The sequence below is a fragment of the Parasteatoda tepidariorum genome, chromosome 7, assembly GCF_982258835.1.
Source record: "Parasteatoda tepidariorum strain Cologne lab strain chromosome 7, Ptep-v5.0, whole genome shotgun sequence".
NCBI classification, from domain to species: domain Eukaryota; kingdom Metazoa; phylum Arthropoda; class Arachnida; order Araneae; family Theridiidae; genus Parasteatoda; species Parasteatoda tepidariorum.
This window is the reverse complement of record NC_141761.1, coordinates 79510480-79533790: the sequence shown is the minus strand read 5'-3', so window position 1 is coordinate 79533790 and position 23311 is coordinate 79510480. Positions and strand designations below refer to the sequence as shown.

At 29.4% G+C, this 23311-nt stretch overlaps 1 protein-coding gene across 1 annotated transcript; it reads right to left on the bottom strand.

Moving 5' to 3' along the window:
* Positions 1-3: 3 nt before the first annotated feature.
* On the bottom strand, positions 4-11299 carry LOC107442266 (tubulin-specific chaperone A). Its single transcript, XM_087168125.1, has 5 exons — positions 10983-11299; positions 10828-10886; positions 7512-7617; positions 4322-4408; positions 4-635 (listed from the first exon to the last, which is right to left on the bottom strand). The coding sequence occupies exons 1-5, from the start codon at positions 11031-11033 to the stop codon at positions 543-545; spliced, it is 396 nt and encodes a 131-aa protein (XP_087024251.1). The 5' UTR covers positions 11034-11299; the 3' UTR covers positions 4-542.
* Positions 11300-23311: the final 12012 nt, after the last annotated feature.

Genomic DNA, 23311 nt, shown 5'->3' with positions numbered 1-23311 from the left:
ATATCAAAGAAGAAATATGCTTTATTTCATTTAACCTTTTAGCTGGCGATCTAGATATGCAAATTTTTACAAAAATTTCAATGCAAAGTCGTTTTTCATCAGAAAAGTTCAAGAGAAGCAAATTTGTTGCTTAAAGGAACTAACTGTATCATATCCTGTACTAAATTTTAGGAACAAAATTGAACAACTAAAGGTTCATTTCATACTGTTAATACTTATAAACGAAATAAACAGATAATTAAAAAATATTAAATAGGATAAAACTATATCAGTTGAAAAAAATAATCAAAATTCCTGAACTTAATACAACAAATTTATAAGAAAATATTGTCAATATACAATAAAAAGCCCATAACAAACATACTAAAGCAAAAAGAAATTTATAATTCATAATGTAATATTTAACAAAAAAAATAACAAATATGTCCAAAAAAATTAAGGAATTTAATTTTTACAATAACACAACATGTAAGGAATTACATTAGTAAATTATATACATTCTGCCTCTGAAAGCGAAATCACATAAGTATAAGGCACATGATTTACGATGTTGCTGCTACGATATTTGATGACTCTTTTAAAACTTCTGCAGCAGCTTGATATACTTCCTCCTCAGATAGCTCTACATCATTTTCCTAAAAAATATATATATATATTATAAATATAGAAAATATACTTTAAACCATCTGGTTAAGTTTAACTACAATTAATAAGAATATAGTATCAGAATATAATTAACAAGAATTAAATAGTAGTCAAAGAGAGAAGTTTAAACATTTCAAAAGACAAAAAAAAAACTTTTTTCAAGGATTTTGAAACTATTTATTATTCATGTTATTATTCATGTATTATTTATCTTCAATTCCTGTTTACAGGTGAAACTATTTATTATTCATGTATATTAAAAAAAAGATAGAGAGAGAGAGAAAACTTTTAACACATTTAACTTGACACACATTTGTTTTAACAATACATATTAATTGTTAGCATCTTACAATAAAGTTTAGTGCAAAGCATTTACATATAATAAAGTAAACAGATGTAAGTTTTGATACAGAGTTCCCACTCTTTTAACAAGGCAAAAATTAAGCACTTTTAAGGACCTTTTCTTTAAACAATTAAGGACTTCTTTGAAAAACTAAGGACTTTAAAAATAGAATGATTGTTAATCATCATATATATATTACCAGTAACAGTGCCAATTATTTACATTTCTTAAAAAAAAATCTATAAATAAAAAAATAAACAATTTTATCATAATGTAAGCACTGATATTCTGATTGCATTCATTAACAGGGCTCGCCAAAGTACCGGGCAATTTCTGCCGGGTTGGGCTTTTTTTAATAAACATATTCAGATTGCTAAAGGTTAACATCATCCATGAAACTAATCCATATTCAATTTTTAATGATTTCATTGAAATTGAATTGTAAAATTTTGTCCAGAAATTAAGATCTGCAATTTTTTTCATGTATATTAAAAAAAAAGAGTAAATAAAGAAATTTGGCAAAAACATTGAAAAATTTATTACAAGTTTTTATATTTCGCTACTAGACCAGCATCACATATTCATTTGTGGGCCAATCTTGCTAAATATTCAGTTACGCTATAAATAAATCTTTCTTTTCTATTTATAAAATGTTTATTCATAAAGGTATATCTTAAAATAATTAATACTAAAAAGTTGAATTACAGTTATGCTTGAGAATAGTTTTCTTAACTATGCCATGTAAAATTAAGTCCCATTTTGAGTAAAAACAGGTGATACTAATATCTAAGCACCTTAAATCATTCCACATTTTTTACATAAGGCATACTCAATATATTTTTTAAATTCATTGCAATAAATATTTTTATGAAAATTTATATAGAATAAAAATACAATTACATTTGAAAAGATTTATAATTTTCAAACAAATTTGTATTATTATTAGTTCCCTTTTATTAGTTCTTATTATTAGGTTTTTATCAGTTAGTAAACATGTAAATAAAAGGGTCTAAAACAATTTTTCAAAGATATCAACATATTCCTATGGCCAGAAAGTTGATAAGGTTCCTTAATTAATAAATACTGATAAATTATTTATATTTTAATCATTTATAGATTTTTACTAGTAATATTTCTTCATCATCCTCTATTATTCCTAATACACTCTAACTATTATTATGATTTGAAAAATTTTTTATCACAAATTAACAGTCGAAAACTAAAAGTGGTATTCTTTTATTATAAAATAATCCTGTAATACCACCTTATCAGGTAACGTTTTGTAAAAAAATATTTAAATATTTTATGAAAAACATATTGAAAACGGTATATAACTTAACAATTTACTAAATAACTTAATGTGATGCCACATTTGGCATTACATATGCATTTCCTATCTTTTTTAAAATATCCTTCATTACTTAAGCTTATTTTATTAATAGAAGGATTATATTTAAAATAAACCAAAAACTTAATCTTTTTAAACGAACATAAAATATTTATTTCTTCTCTTCTAGATCAATGCAACGGATACTTTTTATTTCATTACTAATGCAGACTTATAAATTCACTGTCGCCGCTAATCGAAAACAAAAATCTATTTATAACTTTTATTCTAATTTCTAACCGCAAAAATTTTTCAGTTGCATGGTTGTAATAATTTTCATAAATTTGTTGGCGACTCATGATCGCCAAGGTATTATTTTAACTCTATATTGGTAATGCTGGTTGGCTTTGTTTTGGCTATGTTATATTTTGATAATTCGCCAATTTTGGATCTCCTAACCATGCTTCTGTGTACGTTGGGAACAAATTACACGTACTTTTTAATTTGGCTTTTGATTAGGCAGGTTGTGGGGGATTTATCTCCCATAGCCTGTCCTTATTAATATTATTATGCAAAATTGATTCAACTGAAATTCTTATGGATGATATGTATATTTGGTATCTCGAGCTCTGCAAATATAATAAATAAAAGCTTTTTATTAATTGATCCAGTTTTCATCTTCAACTATCATTTTCATCACCTATCTTCAATTCGTCAATATCTTCAACTTGGCCCACTATACCATACAAACTCCAACCACACCTTAATATTCCACCATCATCACCACTTAAATTGACACCCTGAATATTCCGTCTTCATAAAATGGTACCCTGAATTCCTATCCTTCACCATACTTAACAATTTACCAATTAACTTATTACTGAATAACAAATGTGCTATATTTACTTTTATAATGAGCTTTACACAAAATTATTTCTAGCCAAGCCTGTTATTAGGAATTAACTTTACATGATGTTACTAAACAATCTGATGAAAATTATTTTTAAAAAAACCAAAAATTGAATAAAAATTTAAAAAAAAAAAACAGTATATTAAGTTAACATGTTAACTGAATAAAGATTTTATTAATATCTAAGGATCTTTTAATTGAGTAGATTTAAATATTATGTAACTATCTGCTTATCCTTAAGAAACAAAAATAATAGTGTAACAATATAAAACTTTAAAAAAAAATTTACATTGCAACTAAACGAGTTATAAATAGTTAAATATTTAATTTTCTTGTTAGAAGCAAATCATGCATTCTTATTTAGTACTCAGGAAAAGTATTTCTGAAAAAATTTGAGGTTTTCATCAAAAACCCAATAAAACCCAGGTTTTTGATGAAAAACATAGGTGGGGTGGGATTTTTCAAACCCTGTTTATCACAGATCTGTTTAATTTTTAGTATAATCAGAAATTTTACAAAAATATCACTGCTTTCAATAAATTTAGTTACTTATTACACATTGAAATATTACACAAATTAATTAAATTCTTCAAGATTTTAGGAAATAGTTTTTGTTACGGATTCTAGTTCAAAAAATATTTCTGATACTTCTTTTCTTAGGGTTTTACTTAATTCCTATAAGCAGATGACCAGTAGATCTGAATTTCTTGAATTCTATCAATTTTGAAGGTTAGTGTGGGTCTTCTACTTATTTACCTTAAAACTGCCCCCCCCCCTCTGCAAAAGCAATATGAAAGAACCAATATATTAATAAAAGGACAAGCTTCCTTCCCCTCAAACACATTTATTTTTGTCTCTCTAAAATGATGCATGCCCTCTATGCATGGTCCAATTCTAGGTGATAAAAGAACGGTATTTTGTTTAAAAAAATTGAACTGAAAATTTTTTCCGATAGTGATGCTGAAAAATTAAGGACTTATAAAAACCTTGCGCCAAAATTAAGTACTTTTAAGAGCCCTTATATTCCAAAATAAAAATTAAGCAGTTTTTAAGGACTTTTAAGGACCGTGGGAACCCTGTGATATTAATTACCTACCAACATTTCTTGTAGTTCTTGATAAGCAACTTGATAACGTTTTATAGTATCTGGAATCATCATCCGAGATTCTTTCATCACTTCTTCCTGCAAAGAAATCAAAGAATGAAACAATCTTCAAAAATTGATTTAATACAGATTGCAATTGATCCTAATCCTACTTGATTATAATTTAAATTAATTATTGCAGTTAACATTAAGTGTGATGTGATGAAAGAAATATGAATTGTTCATCACAGCGGAAAGATGTTCTCGGGTGAAATACATTGAAAGTTCACTCCTGTTAGGGTCACCCTAGGCATTAAGGCCATTCCATTTATCCAACTAAAATTAGTAGAAGATGAAAGAGCCAAGACATTTTTCTAGCTATTGGTACCCCGTTTTACAGAATAACAGAATCTGTGTACGCCTGCAACAATATGACTCCCTCCAAAAGATAAAATTAAAGAAAAATGTACTTTGAAAATGAAGACTTTATATCTTTACTGCAGATAGAACATCCAAGGGTGTGGGGGCTTGGCCTTCTTCATTAGATTTGACAGCTAAGTAAGACACTTTCATTCATTGGATAGGTAAATCTTTGAAAAACTTTGATTGTGACTGAAGCTAACAGACTGCAACTTGATGGCTAGCTAGTGTGCACATCAATAGCCTTTCTTTTAAAGATGGTGTGAAAGTATTAGCTATCTGCATAAAATAGAGATCAAAAGGCTTCTGCCAAACATTTTCTAAAATGTTTGCGCTACACCAAGGGGGAAATTTATTCAAATATCGTCCTTCTTATTAAAATTATTCTTTCGAACCAGGATTAATTCAATAGTTTTTGGAAGATTTAAAACAACAAAAGTCAATTATAATATGATGTGATAAATGCTGATTGTAATATGATGTCATAAATCTTAATTTAAATATAGGGTAATAGATTTTTATTTAGCTTAATTATTAATGCAATATAGGAAACTGATGTGTTTAAGAAAAAAAAACACACAACTCATATTCAAATAATCAGCAGAATTATTGAAAAATAATTAGAATTATAATTAAATATTAAAAATTTTAATTATACAGTTTAACTTTAAGTTTAAATGTTTTGAAATGAAGTTATGTATCTCATCAGGGAACAAAATTAACTATGGTCTGTTGGTCGAGGGGTTACTAAACTATGACCATAAAATAAATTATCAGTGAGCATATATATAAAACGCCGTTGCCGAGTGGAAGGATTAAAACAGGTCTTAGGCCGGGAAGGAGGATACAAAATTTACATACATATATATAGTTGAAACATGTAGGCGCACCAGTGAAAATGTTTATGGGCCATAATTATCTTTTAGCTACTCATCCTCAGGATTAACGACTAACTCAGTGGCGCTACAGCCCATTAAGAGGGCCAAGGCCGACTGTGCCCATCTCAGTTTTCTTGACCTTGGGCTCTGGGGTGCAGGAGCATATGTTCCGGTCAGGTGGTCAGCCGAACGCGGAACCCCCAGTGTTAGTTCCCAAGCACGCTTGGTACTCATTTTATCGACCCACTGAAGGGATGAAAGGCTGAGTCTGCCTTGCCCGGCCCAAGGATCGAACCAAGGACCTGTGGCACGGCAGCGCGAAGCGCTACCACTCAGCCACCGGGCGTCAGGATTAACGACTAAATTGTCTTAATTTTATTCCACCCCTGATCAGAAAAAGATAGTTGTCTAAAATAGTTTATGATTGTTGTTGCGACATTTCAATTGGGCCGAAAAATCAAAACAAAGATGATTAAAATGTCTCTGGCTATTATCAGCCTAAATAAATAAGAGCTATAATGATATTTACCTATAAATTACTTATCTTTTACTCAATGGTATTTAACTGTAACATTTATATATCAACCCCTCTTAGTACTATCCTTTGATTCCTTATGATTCTTATAATCCATTTATGATTCTTATTTAAAATTAAGAGCATAAAACTAAAAATGTGTACCTTCATCATATTATAAAGTAAAAGGATATTGCCTTACTATGCAACTAAAAGCATACAAAAAATTACTGTCAAGTAATTATTAAACAATACATTTAGTTACATTTACTTTTTAATGTAAAATGTTTACATTTAAATAAATTATATTTATTCTCATAATAAATTTTATGTAAAATTATGTACTGTCAATGAATGCTATCACAATACAAATGCAATCAAATACAAAATAGCTATTTAAAATTGTAAAACAATATTAGAAATTCACTTTTTGTTCTATCCCATATAATCTCTTTGGAAGAAAAAAAAAACATTTACTGAGTTTTTATTGAAAACTAAATTACCTATGATAATCAAAATCAAGTTTAAATAAGAAGTTGTAATGATAATGGATTAAAATTATTATTATCTTTCATTTTTTTCACAGTAAAATCTAAAATTAAATCTGTACTAATACATTTAAAAAATATCTATATATATATTTCTCTTACACGGCGACAAAAAAAGCCTCATTACAACTCCCCGAATGGCAACGCTAGAAAATCGACCAATGATTGCCGCTAAAAATGTCACATGCCAAATCTACCTGAGGTGGCTCAACATATAGCGCTTTTAAAAACGGAAACTGAAATAACATGAGAGAGCATCAGCTGTGGCGATTTCATACTATTAAGCTAGGCAGAAGTGAGTAGTGTTTGTCGATAGATCTCTATTTTAAAATTTTGTCGAAAGCGTTTTTTTTTTCACGAATTTATGTATTACGAATTTATTTGACGATTTTTTATTTATATCACGAATTTATTTGTTATATTATTGTTATTAGTTATTCATTGAAAAATGAGACTCAGTCGTGTTGTTACGCTTTAAGATTTTATACTATAGCACATTTCTAATAGGTTTAACAAATTACATGTCATTTATTTGGATTCAAATTCATTTTAATAACTTAATATTTACTAAAAAGATGTAATTTTTTTTAAAAGAAAGTTGTTATATGGATTTGAATGATTGTTTTGAATTCTTAGATTTTTGTGCATTTGCAATGTACCTAAGTTTATAGCGAGCGAAGCGAGCTTGGTTTTTAAAGTAACAATCTGTTTATTATCATCAAATAACAATAATGATAATGAAGCAATTGTGGGAGTGAGTAAATAAAGCGAGCAATTAGCAAACCCCCTTTGCCTTAGAAAAGATGGGGGGAAAAATAGCATAAATAAATTAAGCCATTAACCTGTTTTCTTATTAAATAACTATCTTCTCCAGAAGCTTGCATTTTTTCTAACTTTTCTTTCTCTTTCAAAGCTTCTTTTTCATACATTACTTTTTCTTTTGCTAATCTGCAAAAATATATTCAATTTACCATGAATAATAAATTCAACATGACGACATGTATACATATGAAAAACTATTTAAATATGAAAGAATAACATTAAAATTTAGTTTTTTAAACATATCAGTTAAGCTTTCCTAAAGACATCAGAACATACACTGAATAATAAATATAATAATATAGAAACAATTCTAGAAATTAAATTTAGAACCAGATGGTTTTTATTTTGCAAACACAAAATATTTTCAGTACTTCTCAGATATATTCCGTACTTTCCAACAATTAAATCAAATTAAACCCTTTAGAACATTATTTTAAATACTCCAATTTAATCTTACAGATGGTATAAAGCAAAAATAAACAAAGCAAAAATGAACGAAACAACTATAATTAAACCACATGAAAATATGAATGAGTTGATAAAATTTAAAAAAAAAAAAAAAAAACTTATTTCATTTAACATTTTTTTGCTCAGCTTCGTGTGAAAATATAGGGCAATAAAATATTGAAAAATCATTCCAGTTTTATTATAATGGTCAGCTGCAATATATTTTTGACCATAAATTCATATAATTCTGTGAGAAATGTTAAAAGTGAACTAAGAATTATTTCTGGTATAAGAGCACTTTAATAGGTTTATGTAAAGCATTCACCTTAAGGCCTGTTTACACAATCCAATTTCTTAGAATGGCGCTGACTGAAATTGATGAAAACTTAGTTTTCTCATCAGATCGCAGTGTTTTCATCGCAGAAAAAAAATGGGTGAGAATCTCTCACTCTTTCTCAAAAACAGGGTGAGATTTCAAAAAGTTAAGTGAGATTTCTAAAAATTAAAAAAAAAAAAAACACGCACACACACACGTAAAGAGACTTGGAAAAAAAAATCATTTCTTTAATTATAATACATTTTTAACATCTTCTAATTTTTAAAGCATTGAATATTTTTGCTGCACATGATATGGAAAATGTTCTACGTCTACTTTTTCATCAGCTATTCTCATTAGGTTGCTCAAATGCGTATTTGTTTCGTTTTGATCGTTTCTACCCACATTTGTTTAATTTTCATTTGTCCGTTTCGGAGTAGAAGATATTGCCTTTACAAGGTATTTGTCCATCTTACATTAATGCGCAAAAAATTTGGACGTCTTACATGAAGAAACTTCACCTACGTTTAAACACGTGGTTGCAGAGAAATGCGTTCTAAAAGAGGTTCCGTGGTTCCGAGAGATGGTGTTCTGTTGTTCTTAAAGGTTCTGAACAATACTGGTAAATAGAGAAGCTAGATAATGAGGCAGATGTTGAAAATAATGAAAGAGCCAGGAAGAAAAGTGAAACGGATTTTATTCTAAATGGCGCAAATGACAAATTTTTTCAAAATGCGAGAAATTCGCGAATTTTGAAATTGGTTTATAGAATGCACGAATTTCTCGCGGTAATCATTTTTTAATGCGAGAAAAGAAAAAAATATGCGAGATTCACGCGTTCTCGCGCTGCAGTGAAAACACTGGATCATGTAAATATTTAATGAAGTTCTCAGTCCTAATTATTAGATGATAGTAGAAATGCAACGTAATTTTATGCATACTTTGTTATCCTAAGTTTCATAGTAAATTGGGCAACTAATTAGTATATACTTTAGTTTATATTTAAAATGCTTTCATGTAGTGAATATTTTATGTATTTTTAATTATTTTATGTGCTTAAGTAATTTAAGTACGCTCTACTAAATATACATAAAATGAAATTACATGGTATTTTTCATTTACTAAAATCAGTTATTTTCATATTTTTTCTTTTTTGTAATTCAAATAATAATGTTTACAAGCATTATCAGAAGTTTAAAATTATATTTAGTTTTAAGGAATAATACAACTTACCTATTTTATACCAAAAAATTAAAAAAGACGCTTAAAATAAGAACTAACCACAATCTTAGCATGTTAATCCAAAAGAGATAATTCTCTCACTGGAATGCCCAGTGTCCTCAATTGAGGACAGGCTGTAATTTTAGAATAAATACAAAATATGCTTAAATTTTAAGTTTTATACTCATATTAGGTTATAATAAATTAGATTTGAAAGATTCAATGAAATATATTATACAGAAATAATTTGGGCGTTAATGGGTAAATGAATGTGTTTTTTTTTTTATAACTGCTGTGAGTTTTTAGTCTATCTTTCACCTAAGCTCTCTCAAATTGTTTGCATTGTGAAACATCTCCGTAAAATGGCAATTTTTTTTTAAAAGACTTCATGATTGTTTAATTTAAGTTTTTTTTTTCCATTAAGTCTAAACAATTCTTTAAAGGCCAAGAAATTCAACAAAAAAAATATTAAATTGAAAACAAATCTTTACAGCTAAATAGCATACAACCCATAATTTAAAATTAAAGCTTTGCTCAAAGCATTATCAGAAATGCCAACTTTCCATAGTATTATTCTCCTTAATTTTTTTCATTCATTCACTTGTTATTATTATTTACAATTATATTATTATTGATTAGAGTTAGCTAGCCGGGATAGCTACAATAGCATTTTATTGCAACGGCTGTAATGTTACATCGCTCATATAGTTGTCAGACTATCTTGACAATGGCAAGTCAGAGTTCTTCTGCATATGTAATCAGGGGAGATTTCTGTATCGGGATCTGTGACAGAATAATCGCCAAGTTTTGACAACTTTGGGGAAACTAAAAAAAGAAGAAGAAAAAAACATCAAAGGGACCAATTCGAAAGGTATAAACTCATCTAAATGCTCCTTTTTTTACAAAAATTTGCAAGTTTAAAATCTATTTGGCACCTTGGCGATTGTAATTGGAGCGAGAGATCACGATACAGCAATATCCCCTATTATAACACACTGGATTTCCTTTTTTCTAAAAACTAAGGTTTTAAATTATAGTCAATCAAAAGCTAAAATTTAACAACAAAATTAAAATAGTTTTTAAATAACCAATACTTGCTTAAAACAGACTATCACAAAATTATTTTAAGCAATTGACACATACAGAAAATAGTCATGATTTTAATTAGAAATACCAATTGAGACAGATGTCAACCAACATAAAAAGACATCCAAAATATTAATACAATAGTAAATGATACAATAAAAGTAATTTATGAAATGCGAATTAATAAATTATAAAACAACTGTTTAACTTCAAAGAAACCTGATAAAGTAGATAAATTTCATTTTATCAATAAATGACAGTCATACCTTTTCACCACACCTGTTTTGATTCTTATCTGTTTTAATCTAGGATCAGACATGACAACCTTAAAAACAATATCAACATATAATTAATCATACTAATGCTTAACGGTGAGGTACTCATTAAAAGTAGTAATAAGTTTAATTATTGAATAACTTACCGAATTCGTTTCGTCTTCTTCGTGCTTAGTTCTTGTTTGAATAAACACCATTCACCACAACAACCAACCGCGGTTTCTCGCTTCCATTGATTAATTGATTACTACTTCAACCTCGGTGGCCCATGTTTCTGGAGCATGTATAACAGGTATATGATATCTGTTCCAGTATTGGATCTGTTCCAAAGCCAAACTTGTTTTTATCCTGCGTAAAAAACCCTTCCTAGAAATATCTCAATTTAAGTTTTATTTCATTTTATAATTGACGTCACAGCAGAGCCATAGCTATTCGCGATCCTTCTCCCTTCCCTCTCCTCCTCTTTTCAGTTGTATAGGAATGTACTACGATATTTTCCCTTTTCTTAATATTTTTCCTTTTTATTTAATAAGAATATTTTTTAAAATTTCCATAATAGTTTTCTTTAGAACTATGTTTAATGTAGTTTTCAGTTCCATATAGTTCTTCAAGTTAAGAGATTTCAATCTATTTGAAAATCAAGAGAGAAACTAACGTACTTCCTTCCTCTATGACTTTCCACACGCTAATGGGGAAAGCATGTGAAGTGTTGCCATAGGAAAAAGAGTTCTGCTCTACGCCACCTGCAGCCCATTTCGATCGCCAATAAAATCTTCTTGATCTAAAAAATTTAAATTTATCTAAAGTTAATTTTTTAGCATTAAAAATATTTAATTAAATAATTTTTTAATTAACTGAATAAATAATTCATTTAATTTCATTTTGATTATTAAAAGCATAAGAGAAAATATAACATACTCAGTTAAAAGAAAATAATTAAAAATATTTTTTTTGTTTTAATGGATGGTGTTTTCTACACTAGGGAAAGCTGCAAGCTCGGTCCCGCCTAAATTTCCGGGTTGCGATATTCCACTATGACTAACTCTGGGGCACTTCTTCGCCAAACTGCGCGATAACTGCTTAATTGTTATGCGCGCATATCTACGAAAGAGTCTGTGGCAACCCTTCACTGTAAACAAGGAACATCGTCTTTTTAAACTTGATTATCGTTTTTATTTTTACTATCGTATTTATTTTTATTTAATTTTCCCCTTCTATTTGAGCTTAGTGTTGATAAAAGATGCAAAGAATAATTGTTTGGTTGAATACCTGATACATGCAGACATGCAGAAAAGATGCAGGCAAATATTTGGTAACCAATTGCGACTCGTAAATTCTATTTCGGCCAAAATACTATACATTGATTATAGTTTAAACAGCTTTTTAAATTAAAGCATTCTATTTGCAAGTTTTCCAAAAGATATTAAGTATAATTACCACTTTATTATAAATGTTAAATTTTAATAACGTAAGAGAATATACCTCTTAGAAACAACTTTTTACCATGCTATTTCTTTTTCCATTTTTGCACATTTTTTCCCACAATATATAAATATTTATTATAACATTCGGAAAAGGAAATCAGATGGTTATCAAATTTATAACTATATTTAAAATTTAATTTATTTAATATGCTTTTATATTTAAAAATTAATAAACACTAAAAATTTATTATGCATAAATACAACTGTAAGATTACCCACCACTAGATGGCGCTACGAGATATGAACAAAACTTAAGAATTAATTAAAAAAGAATCTCGTTTTGGGAAGGAGAGAAGCGTTTTTGACGATGTCATTTACAATTATTTTTATATACTTAATTTTATGTTTGTGATGTAGCATAATTAGGTGTTTAAATAAATTTGTTTTATGCCAAGAAAGATTTAGCGTGAAAATTATTTCACACTATGAAAATTGGAAAAGAATCTGCAAGTTTTACTACAACCCATGGATTTTGTTGCTCAAAATACATCAATTGATATCGAAATGTATTTATGTTCGACCAAATCGAATATATTTGGTTTTTGAGGCAAATAAGCAAAATAATTTTTGCATTATTACTATTAATTCTAATTTACCATATCTTTTTCACTTCATAAATTTTAAGAAAATTGTAGTTTCTCAGAACATAATCGAAGACAAATGATTTCAAGCGTGTTTTATAATTAAAAATACAAGATAATCTAAATAAATGAAAAAAATTAAAAAAGCACTTTTAAAAGAAATGCATGTGCATGAAAGAAAAGAATTCTCATTTCATTTAAATTTTAGTACATAATCATTAAAATAAAATGTACTCATTGAATTGCAGCATATTTAGTATTTTTCTCAACATTTTGTGGTTGTCTAAATGCTACACCATATAATTAAGCAATATATTTTATTTGTGAATCAAGTTCTGTTTAAAAATGTTTACTCTTTAAGCAAAATTAAACGTGATCGCACCCTAATTAGTGTATAATTACAATATTTTATGTTTCACCTAAAGATTTAAAAAATGTGACTGACCCAGTTTGAACATTGTAGGTTAATATATGGGAACCATACTGCCCGAAACAGAAAATATTAGTTATTAAGCAAATTCACTTAAGAAAAAATGCTCAGTGACTGTTTACAGGATATTAACTTTCTACTGGAATGAAATGTTGATAATTTCATATTAAAACGGTGAGACTATACTAAGAATCGTTGGGTTTTCTTTTCGAGGAGAACCATTGTTTCTTGCTGGTAAAAAAAGTTGGTCGAAATTAAAATAAAAACTAGGCAAAATTTAAGACACTGAAAGCAACCATAGCGAAATAATTCGTTATTTTTCTGCATTGAGTTTTAAATTAAAATAAAATAAAAATTATTACTAAATGTATTAGTTTATCCTTATTCACCATTACAGTAAATTGGATTGTATTTAACTCATTTTGAAGACATTTTTTATTCAGATTTTAATTACTTTTTATTATTAATATGACTAGTAACTAATAAGTAAATATTTAAATAATTGGCATAGATAAAATTGTTCGTATTAATTCAGGTCTTATTTTTGATATTGATGAGTTATTTTTTAAATTGCAAAGAAGAAATCAAGAATAATTTTCAACAACTGATTGAAATATGGATATATTAACCGTAATTTTTTATAAAAGGTATGGTAATTGTTGTTTAGGTTTAGTGCTAAACTTCTTGATATTAATTATTTTTGTAGCAAATTTATTAAAAAAAAATTCAGCATTTAGTTCTAAGCGGAAATATGATTCTATAGATGAAATCATAAATGGTATAAATGTTTATTTATAAATATAATGAAATTGCGTTGCGCCACGTAAATACAAACATATAGTTGTATAATTAATTACTGCTCCATTTTTACGTTACTTGAATTAAAAAAGAAGTTGCGTTATATGAAACAATTAACGTGAAACTAAAACATACGAAAAATACAATTTATATATCTTAAGTAATTTTATTGTTCATTTAAATTAACAAATTTTTGTACAAACGAGTTCCACCGATCATTCCATAAACAAACACTACTTGCACTCGTATAAAAAAAAAAATAATAGCGGTTGAAGTTTAATCTCGTACGATTCGAGAAAGTACTTTTTATTATTAATATGACTAGTAACTAATAAGTAAATATTTAAATAATTGGCATAGATAAAATTGTTCGTATTAATTCAGGTCTTATTTTTGATATTGATGAGTTATTTTTTAAATTGCAAAGAAGAAATCAAGAATAATTTTCAACAACTGATTGAAATATGGATATATTAACCGTAATTTTTTATAAAAGGTATGGTAATTGTTGTTTAGGTTTAGTGCTAAACTTCTTGATATTAATTATTTTTGTAGCAAATTTATTAAAAAAAAATTCAGCATTTAGTTCTAAGCGGAAATATGATTCTATAGATGAAATCATAAATGGTATAAATGTTTATTTATAAATATAATGAAATTGCGTTGCGCCACGTAAATACAAACATATAGTTGTATAATTAATTACTGCTCCATTTTTACGTTACTTGAATTAAAAAAGAAGTTGCGTTATATGAAACAATTAACGTGAAACTAAAACATACGAAAAATACAATTTATATATCTTAAGTAATTTTATTGTTCATTTAAATTAACAAATTTTTGTACAAACGAGTTCCACCGATCATTCCATAAACAAACACTACTTGCACTCGTATAAAAAAAAAATAATAGCGGTTGAAGTTTAATCTTGTACGATTCGAGAAAGCGTGAGATTCATTGATTTGGCGGGTTAAGAATTCGCACGCCAAACAGTGACAATTGGAGTGCCCCAGAGTTAGTCAAAGTGGAATATCGCTTCCGGGTTACTGTTTCCGTTGTATTTTAAAGCCATTTGGCATCGTTGTGTTTTGAGATTCTTGCGAACAATGTATTTGATTACTTATTACTTGTGTTTACAATGCTAAAAGTGTTAACTCTAACGTAAGATGGTGCACAGCTTACAACAAGAACAAACAGTAATAAACTTATGGAAAGAGGCCATATCAAGACTGCCAAAAAAGCGAGTTATTCAAAATCTAGCAACCATGTCACCTTTTTTAACAATATATTTCTAAATAACTAAAACAAATTTTTACTTCTAACTCACCAGAATTACATAATATCATTAATATCTTATGAAATACGGGAGATTTGAGCTCAGAAATTATCTAATTTATTTCTTTTATTGAAAACAAAATTATCCGTTTGAAAATATAGCCTCGCAGATTAACATGTAGTAAGCAGCTGCAAACTTTCGAACCGGAACTAGAGCAGGCATAAAGCTCGAGATTGTTATTGTTTACATTTCTTCTGAAAACACCATCCGTATTAAACATAGTTCTAAAGAAAAGCCTCACGGAAATTTTCAAAAAATATCTCTACTAATTAAAAAGGAAAAATATTAAGAAAAGGGAAAATATCGTAGTACATTCCTTTACAACTGAAAAGAGGAGGAGAGGGAAGGGAGAAGGGCCAAAGGCATGAAACCGGTTTCACCCTAGATGGCGCATTCGAGCGCTGCGATTGCCAATATAAAATATTAAAATGGCATATAGGAATCAAAACACCTTCCAGGAAATTTAATATAATTATTATTCCATTAAAATTTCATAAATGCGAACATGAAAAGGCAAATTTGGTTCTTCTCTAATCAACATGTATTTACATTCAAATTTAAACTCTTATTATCAAATGCGTGTACAATATAATTGTACAATTATAATCATTTATAACTAAGAGAATCTGAGAAGTGTAAAAACATCAGGAAGCTAACTTCTAATCATGTTTTCAAGATGGTTAGTTAATTAGTTCATTTACGTCGCACTAGAGCGGCACAATGGGCTATTGGCGACGGTCTGGGAAACATCCCTGAGGATGATTCGAAGACATGCCATCACAATTTTGATCCTCTGGAGAGGGCATCCATGCTTCGGTCGTCCGACGACCTGCACGCGAAGTCGAGCACTTTACGGTAGAACAGTTTAACGAGGACTAATACCGCACACCCTCGGTCCCTACCCAGACTGATCCAAGTGGTCACCCACCCGCGCACTGACCGCAGCCAGTGATGGTTGACTTCGGTGATCTGCTGGGAACCGTGTCTTAACGATCAGTCCACTGCGGGACTTTTCAAGATGGTGCCATATTATTTGTATTTGAGCTTTAATTTTTTCTATAAATGCCATTGGAAACTCCGTTTTTTTATTTCATTTTATTTATTCATTTATTTTTTAATAAAGCTGGAATTAAAATTTTAATTCTTCGAGGGTATGGCTTAAAAATTTTACAAATCTGATAGCTTATAAGAAATAATTTGAAAATCAGTTTTAATAAAAAAACATGAAACTTTTTTTTTTTACATAAATATATTTATGATAGTCAATTCTGCTTCATTGGACCACAAATGGACTTGAATCCTAACTACAAAAGACGGTTGAAAAATTTGACTAAAATCGTAATCATATAAGGCACTGTTTGAAAATTAATTTTACAAATTTGCACTTAGTAAACTTAATTTTTTTCAACTTTGCTTTTGTGTTAACCTTTTTTTTATATATATATTTTTAATTTACTTTTCAATTATTTTTTTTCTTACTTGTTGTAGAACGTTATTTCTAATTCATTATGACTGCAGAACCACTTACGCTAGGATCTTGAACTTCGAAAATCGACTACAAAAGGAGCAGTTTTAGACCCCGATTCTAAAATCAGTTTAAAAATTTTAACTAGTTGGTTCAGGAAAGATGTTTGAAAAATGAATTTTTCACATTAGTTTAGCAATAGCCATTGTTATAAATAAAACTGTAGATGATTCTGTTTATGAGTTTTATCGCACATTCTGCAATATTTCATTATTTTTTACAAACTCAGTTATTGGTACTAAGTCGCTGAATTAATAAATATGAAGTTACTGAAACCAAGTGTTTATTTTGTTCTTATTGTTGTGTTTTACTGATAGATTTAATTATTTTTCTAATGCTAACAAAACTCTATCTTTAGTTTCGATCTTCTCTGTTAATAATTGAGTAAATAAACAGATTTATAAGGCTTTTCTCTCTAATTACATGCTATACAAATACATCTGATCTCAAATCGAGGTTTACCATCAGTATGTGCGAGTGTTTGAATGAGACATAGATATCTAGCTTTTTTCTGATATAGGTTTTGCAGAATTTCAATATTTAGAACAAATATAATGTTTTACTAGTCAAACTTTGGCGACAAAGCTTGGTCTCCTTAAAAAATGATCTCGTGCAACATGTAAGCTTAAATGACAACCAAGTCGAATGCACAGCAAAACTGTATTTGAATATTTTAATTCTTCAACCTCTCTTCCATTCCTAACACCTTAATTAGTTTTAAACTATATACAGTTGCACCCAAAAGCGTTCGCACACTTATGACTTCCAAAAAATATTGCTCTATTCATTAATTAAAAAGAGTATTTCAGAATAGATATAAACTTTTGCCTTGTTTTTAAAATATTCAATGATATTTTGTTAAGAATACATTAAAGATCGTGTTGTTAAATAACCATTCTGAAATATTCGGTTTAATTAATAAATAGAGCTCTATTTCTTTAAAAGTTAAGAATGTACGAACGCTTTTGAGAGCTACTGCATATTAACCAAATTTTTTCAAAGTGTGGATTTTACCCGCGAGGAAGCACTTTAATTTCAATTTTAACTATTATCAAGAGATGTCTGCAATATTGTCAAAGTTCTCTATGCTTTGAATTTTAGTAATAAGTTAAAATCTCCCCGGCAATCATTCAATCACACAAAGCACTATATGAGTTTGGTATTTTTCAGCATCATAAACAGCAGAAATATTAAAATTAGTTGCTTCTCTGTAGCAACATAAGATAGCATTAAAATACTCCATTATGTACTGTACTACTTCTTCACGCACCGCTCGAGTCATAACTTGAATATCCTATAATATATCTCTGAAGCCGACCAAGTGGCCGAGTGGTTAGCGTGCCTGACTGCGGAGCCGATGGTCGCGGGTTCGAATCCTGCTCTGGACATGGATGTTTCTTTCTGTCTCTCTGTGTTCTGTGTCCTTTCTCCTTTGCGTATGAATGTGACCCGCCCTATAAACGGGTTTGTGGTTGTGTGACGTGGGTGACGCTGCTTCGCCACAGGTGTCCACTGGGTAACTAGAAGAGAGTAGCAGTTGTGGCACTTTCTGAGGCCAATGGGTCTTCGTCCCAAGTGCCCGCCATTTAAAAAAAAATAAAAAAATCTCTGCCATTGTTCGAATAAAGCAAGAAACTGGTTTTATAGTCCGATAAAACCAGTAAAACCCCGATCCGCCCAAGTAAAGGTTAGTTCCCAGATGTAGTAGAAGAAGATAAAACACCTGTATGGCATCGTGGATGAAGACTGGCACTGAGTAACGTACGATTTCGATTCAAATAAAGGGTTAGGGGCAAAGTCACATTTTTTCCAAAAGTGTACTTTTTTATTTCAAACTGTTCCTAAGTATCTATTCAAGATGGGTAAATATTTTACAAATTTCTGGAAACTCCACACGATAGTAATACAGTACACAGAAACATCATCATATGTGGAATTTTTTTTTTACTAAAAAACACAATGTGACAATGTCGCAAATATTTATAATGTCTTTAGTCCTTCAATTATTTTTATAATTGTATTGGTATTTTTATTTCGAAAAACTAAATTTTTTTACAGCTCGTAGTTTCCTTTCAGATTACTTGATAATATTAATTTGCTTGTTAATATATTATTAAATGGCCGTGGTAGACCAGTGGTTAAAGAATCTGACTCGAGAAAGAGGAAGCCGTGGTTCGATACTTGGACTCCGCTAAAACCCACCAAGTACATGCGATATACGTGCTCTGTGGAATCGAAAATCCTGCGGGTGATCGCTGACACAGGTTCAGGTGATCGGTAGAAATTTTCCTTCTCCTTCAGATCTATGTCTAAATTGTGGAAGTAGATTCCCGAATGAGTCGTGATACCATTTATCCTCTCACATTTGCGGTGCTCTCTTGTCAAAGGAAGGGCTCACCCTCTTGACTTCATTCTCAAAAGGTCAATAAATGGCGAACTTGGCTTGTTGAAGTGTCATTAGAAATAACAACAAAATATAATATTAAATGCGAATTGAATAAAATTACGAAAATATGTGTAAAATCTGTTGTTTAGGGAAACAATAATTTATAAAAACTCTTTTGTTGATGTTAATGGAGAATTACGAATAATTTACGTAAAGCGGAAAATTTAATTTACATGAATTTAATAGTTATTATTACAGATATATTTGAAAAGCAAACCTGTAGGTTACCAGAGTTTCTTAATGGAAAATGAAATGTTAAATATATGGTTTCAGTTGATATGACATCAAATTGCATTATAATCATACCCCATTTATATATTTCGATTAAGGAATTGTAACATTTCTCTTAATTTTAACACAAGTAAGAGTAACTCGCCAAAACGATAAATCTTTATTCGAAATCTCATAAATTTGAAATTTACAATTTCTTTCGTCTTATCAGGAAAAGTGGTTATTACGATTCAGGGTCGTGGATCAGTAACATTACACTTTTCTGAATATGGCACTCTTTCTCCGTTTGTTCTTGTTGAAGCTGGCTTGTTACATATGTTACCACATAATTCTAAACAGCATATCTTTCCTCCATTGCAATCAGAATCAGAGCAGCACTGGACTTCCCTCCGAAAACAGGTAACGCGGCTCTTTTCCGGACAAAAATCTTCAAGTGATGGAGAGAAAGAAAAAAAGAAAAATTGGAAAAGTAGGATCCATGCATATTTTATGACATTTTCAAAAAAATAAAAATTGCTATGTATAATTGTGACAGAATAATTGATAAATAGTTAATTGATTTAAAACTTTAATTTTAATTTCATGCGTTTTGTGTTAATCTGAGCATTGGAAAGTCGTAAATAATTAGTTAAATGTAGAAAAAAAAATTCGAAGACTGACAAATTACTATTGAGGAAGACAAGATCAAAAGCATCAAAATCAGATTGATTAACTAATAGAAATGAAAGGTTTTTCTAATATTTGTCTTTCACTTTCCACTAGCTCTCAGAAACAAACAGGGCTGTTTTTTTTCGAACTCGTGTTCTTCAAAAGTTCGTCAGATTTCGAAAACGTTTTTAATTTTTTTCACTTAAATATTATTTTGAGATCCCTAGTTATTAGAAGCGATAATTCTGGAATCACCTGCATGTGAACGACTGGAAATTTCAAGTTTGACAAGATTGCGCAACTAAAGTTGATTATAGATACGTAAACATACACAGATACTATAGCAGTGGTGCGCAAACATTTTTCGACTGCGACCCCTTTTGCAGAGAAAAAATTTTTGGCGACCCCTAGAGATAAATGTTCCCAAATACGATGTATATTTCGCGCATTTCTTTCGTTTCATCGAATAAAAACATCATCATATTTGACTCATATTAATTTTATTTATAATGTTAAGAAAATACTTTTTGTATAACACAAAAATCAGTAATTGCCCTTTAATGAGATGTATGTGGCTGCAAGTTTCTAATTATCTCATCGATGTTTGGATGTATGTTGCTAATTGCAATTCGCATATCATCTTCAGGGTTTAAACGCGAGCGGTATTTATTTTTTATTGAAACTAGTTTGCTAAATCCAGTTTCACATAAATACGTTGATGCAAATTGTATTAACACTCTGATGGCATTCTTGCATAAAACGGGATATTGTTTTTCCACGGATAGCCAGATGGAGAATACATTACGCATTACGGTCAAAGAAAGAGTGGACAGCATGAAATTGCAATTAAACAGTGAGTGACGGCGCTTCACTCTTTATATGTACACTGTATAGTATGCAGCATGCAGGGATAATGCATTTCATAAAAATTTGGCGACCCCCAAAAAACTTCTGGCGACCCCCACAGGGGTCGCGACCCCTAGTTTGCGCACCACTGTTCTATAGCATTTTATTTTTCCATTACTTATCATAAGTAAAAAATTTTTTTTTCTTCAAAAAAGGGTTTTCTTGAAAAATTGTGTTTGAACAGATCGTTCAATCACACCCTCAGTGAATATTTTGAGAATGCATTTTTGAAGTCATTGAATTTTTTTAAATGTTCACAGTTTAGAAAGTTTTTCTTTTTTTTACGTAACTATCATTTTCTTAATGATACTCCGTATTATTAAAATTATAAGTTGACTATACAGGGTATTTAATATTAACAGTTCTTAATATATATTTATAGAATCCTACAAAAAAAAAAAAAGAGTTCTTCAATACAGATTGGGAAAAAATTCCTGATGAAGATTAAGGGAAATGTCTTCCATAAAGTACGACCCCATTGTTGTCTTCGGGTGAGATGGCAAACTTTTTAGCAAAAACGTGTACTGGCATTCTCTAAAAGTCCCGCAAAGACCTGCCTTTTGAATTCTGCAAGATTATTTATCAAAAAAGTTATTAGAGAAATGTTCAATCGTGAGGCTTCCGATGATGATGATGCTAAAAATAAGGCCTGGGGTGTTCTATGTGAATCTCCCTGCGTTCCCCAATTTCACCACAGTTTAAAGACGATAATAAGAAAAATATTTTTCAACCGCTTACCTTGATAGTGATTCATTAAATTTTAATAAAAATTTTGCTTTTGTTTTGCTTAAATATTAACTAACGACCCTCAGTGTGAATATTTTTTTAAATTTTTGACAGGAACTTTAAAATTGCATGTTAAAAGTGATGATAACCAAATACCTTGTATGCGCATTTAAAATTTTAGAATAACGACTAAATTTAAAAGGGATGCAATTTTAAACCTTACAAAATAAAAACTCATATGTTTGGAGTATCGGGCAAATGTATACCGGGCAATGGCACTTGACCTTAAAAAAACATCAGTGTAGGGTATACCGGGCTGTGGCACTTAACCTTAAAAAAACATCAGTGTAGGGTTAAAATATCGAATAAATGTAATTATATCCACGAATAAATTCATATCAAATCGAATGTAATAAATATTTCGGACATTCACCAAAGCATATCTGTGATTGACGACATACACCGGTGAGGGTCCGAATGTACAAGAATGTAATGAAATATTCGATCTTTCACCGACGTATTTGGTGTTTGTCGACATTCACCGGTGAAAGTCAACAACCACTGATTTCGGTCTTTCGCCGTGACATATATAGTGGTTGAAAAAACTTCTTATTACTATTAACTTATTATTTAACTATTGAAATATTTACACATTTCCTTTTTTACCACTAGAAAAAGGATTTTCTGAAACTACACAAATTCCGTAGCTGTTGGAGGGTAAGTATACGGACAAAAAAAAAATTACATAAAATAAATTTAAACTTTTAAACTATTTTTAATGTATTTATGTTAACGAACTTTATCAACTTGTAATAAACATAAAAAAATAATAAAGTAAGCAGTTTTTTTTATTATTTTCCTGCATAATTTTGAATTTAAATTTCCTCTAAAATATTTCAGTTTTGTTACAGATAATAAAAATTAAATAAATTAAAAATAGGCGATGAAAAAAGCATTCGGAAACTTAGTTAAATTTATTAATTTTCTTAACTAGTATATAGTTTTTATAAAACGTTTTTAACAAAGACAACTACAAATTATATCAAAACTGGAAACTGGTATGGAGCATAAAAGGAAAATTCCGACCTTACCTTTACGGAAACTCTTTACACAAAAGCAAAGGACGAATATGTGTTTATTTTATGTGAAATGATAAATGATTGTTCCCTTTAAAAAAAAAATCATGACAGAGGCAATAAATATTACGCATGCGCATTCTTAAAATATAAGCATTTATTGTCAGCTCGTTTAATATATCATAAATTCGCAATTCGTTTCGGTTCATTATATTATTTATTTTATCTATATTTCTATGATAAGAACTCACAATGATATGCAATAAAAAATTCGAAGAATGAAATGCT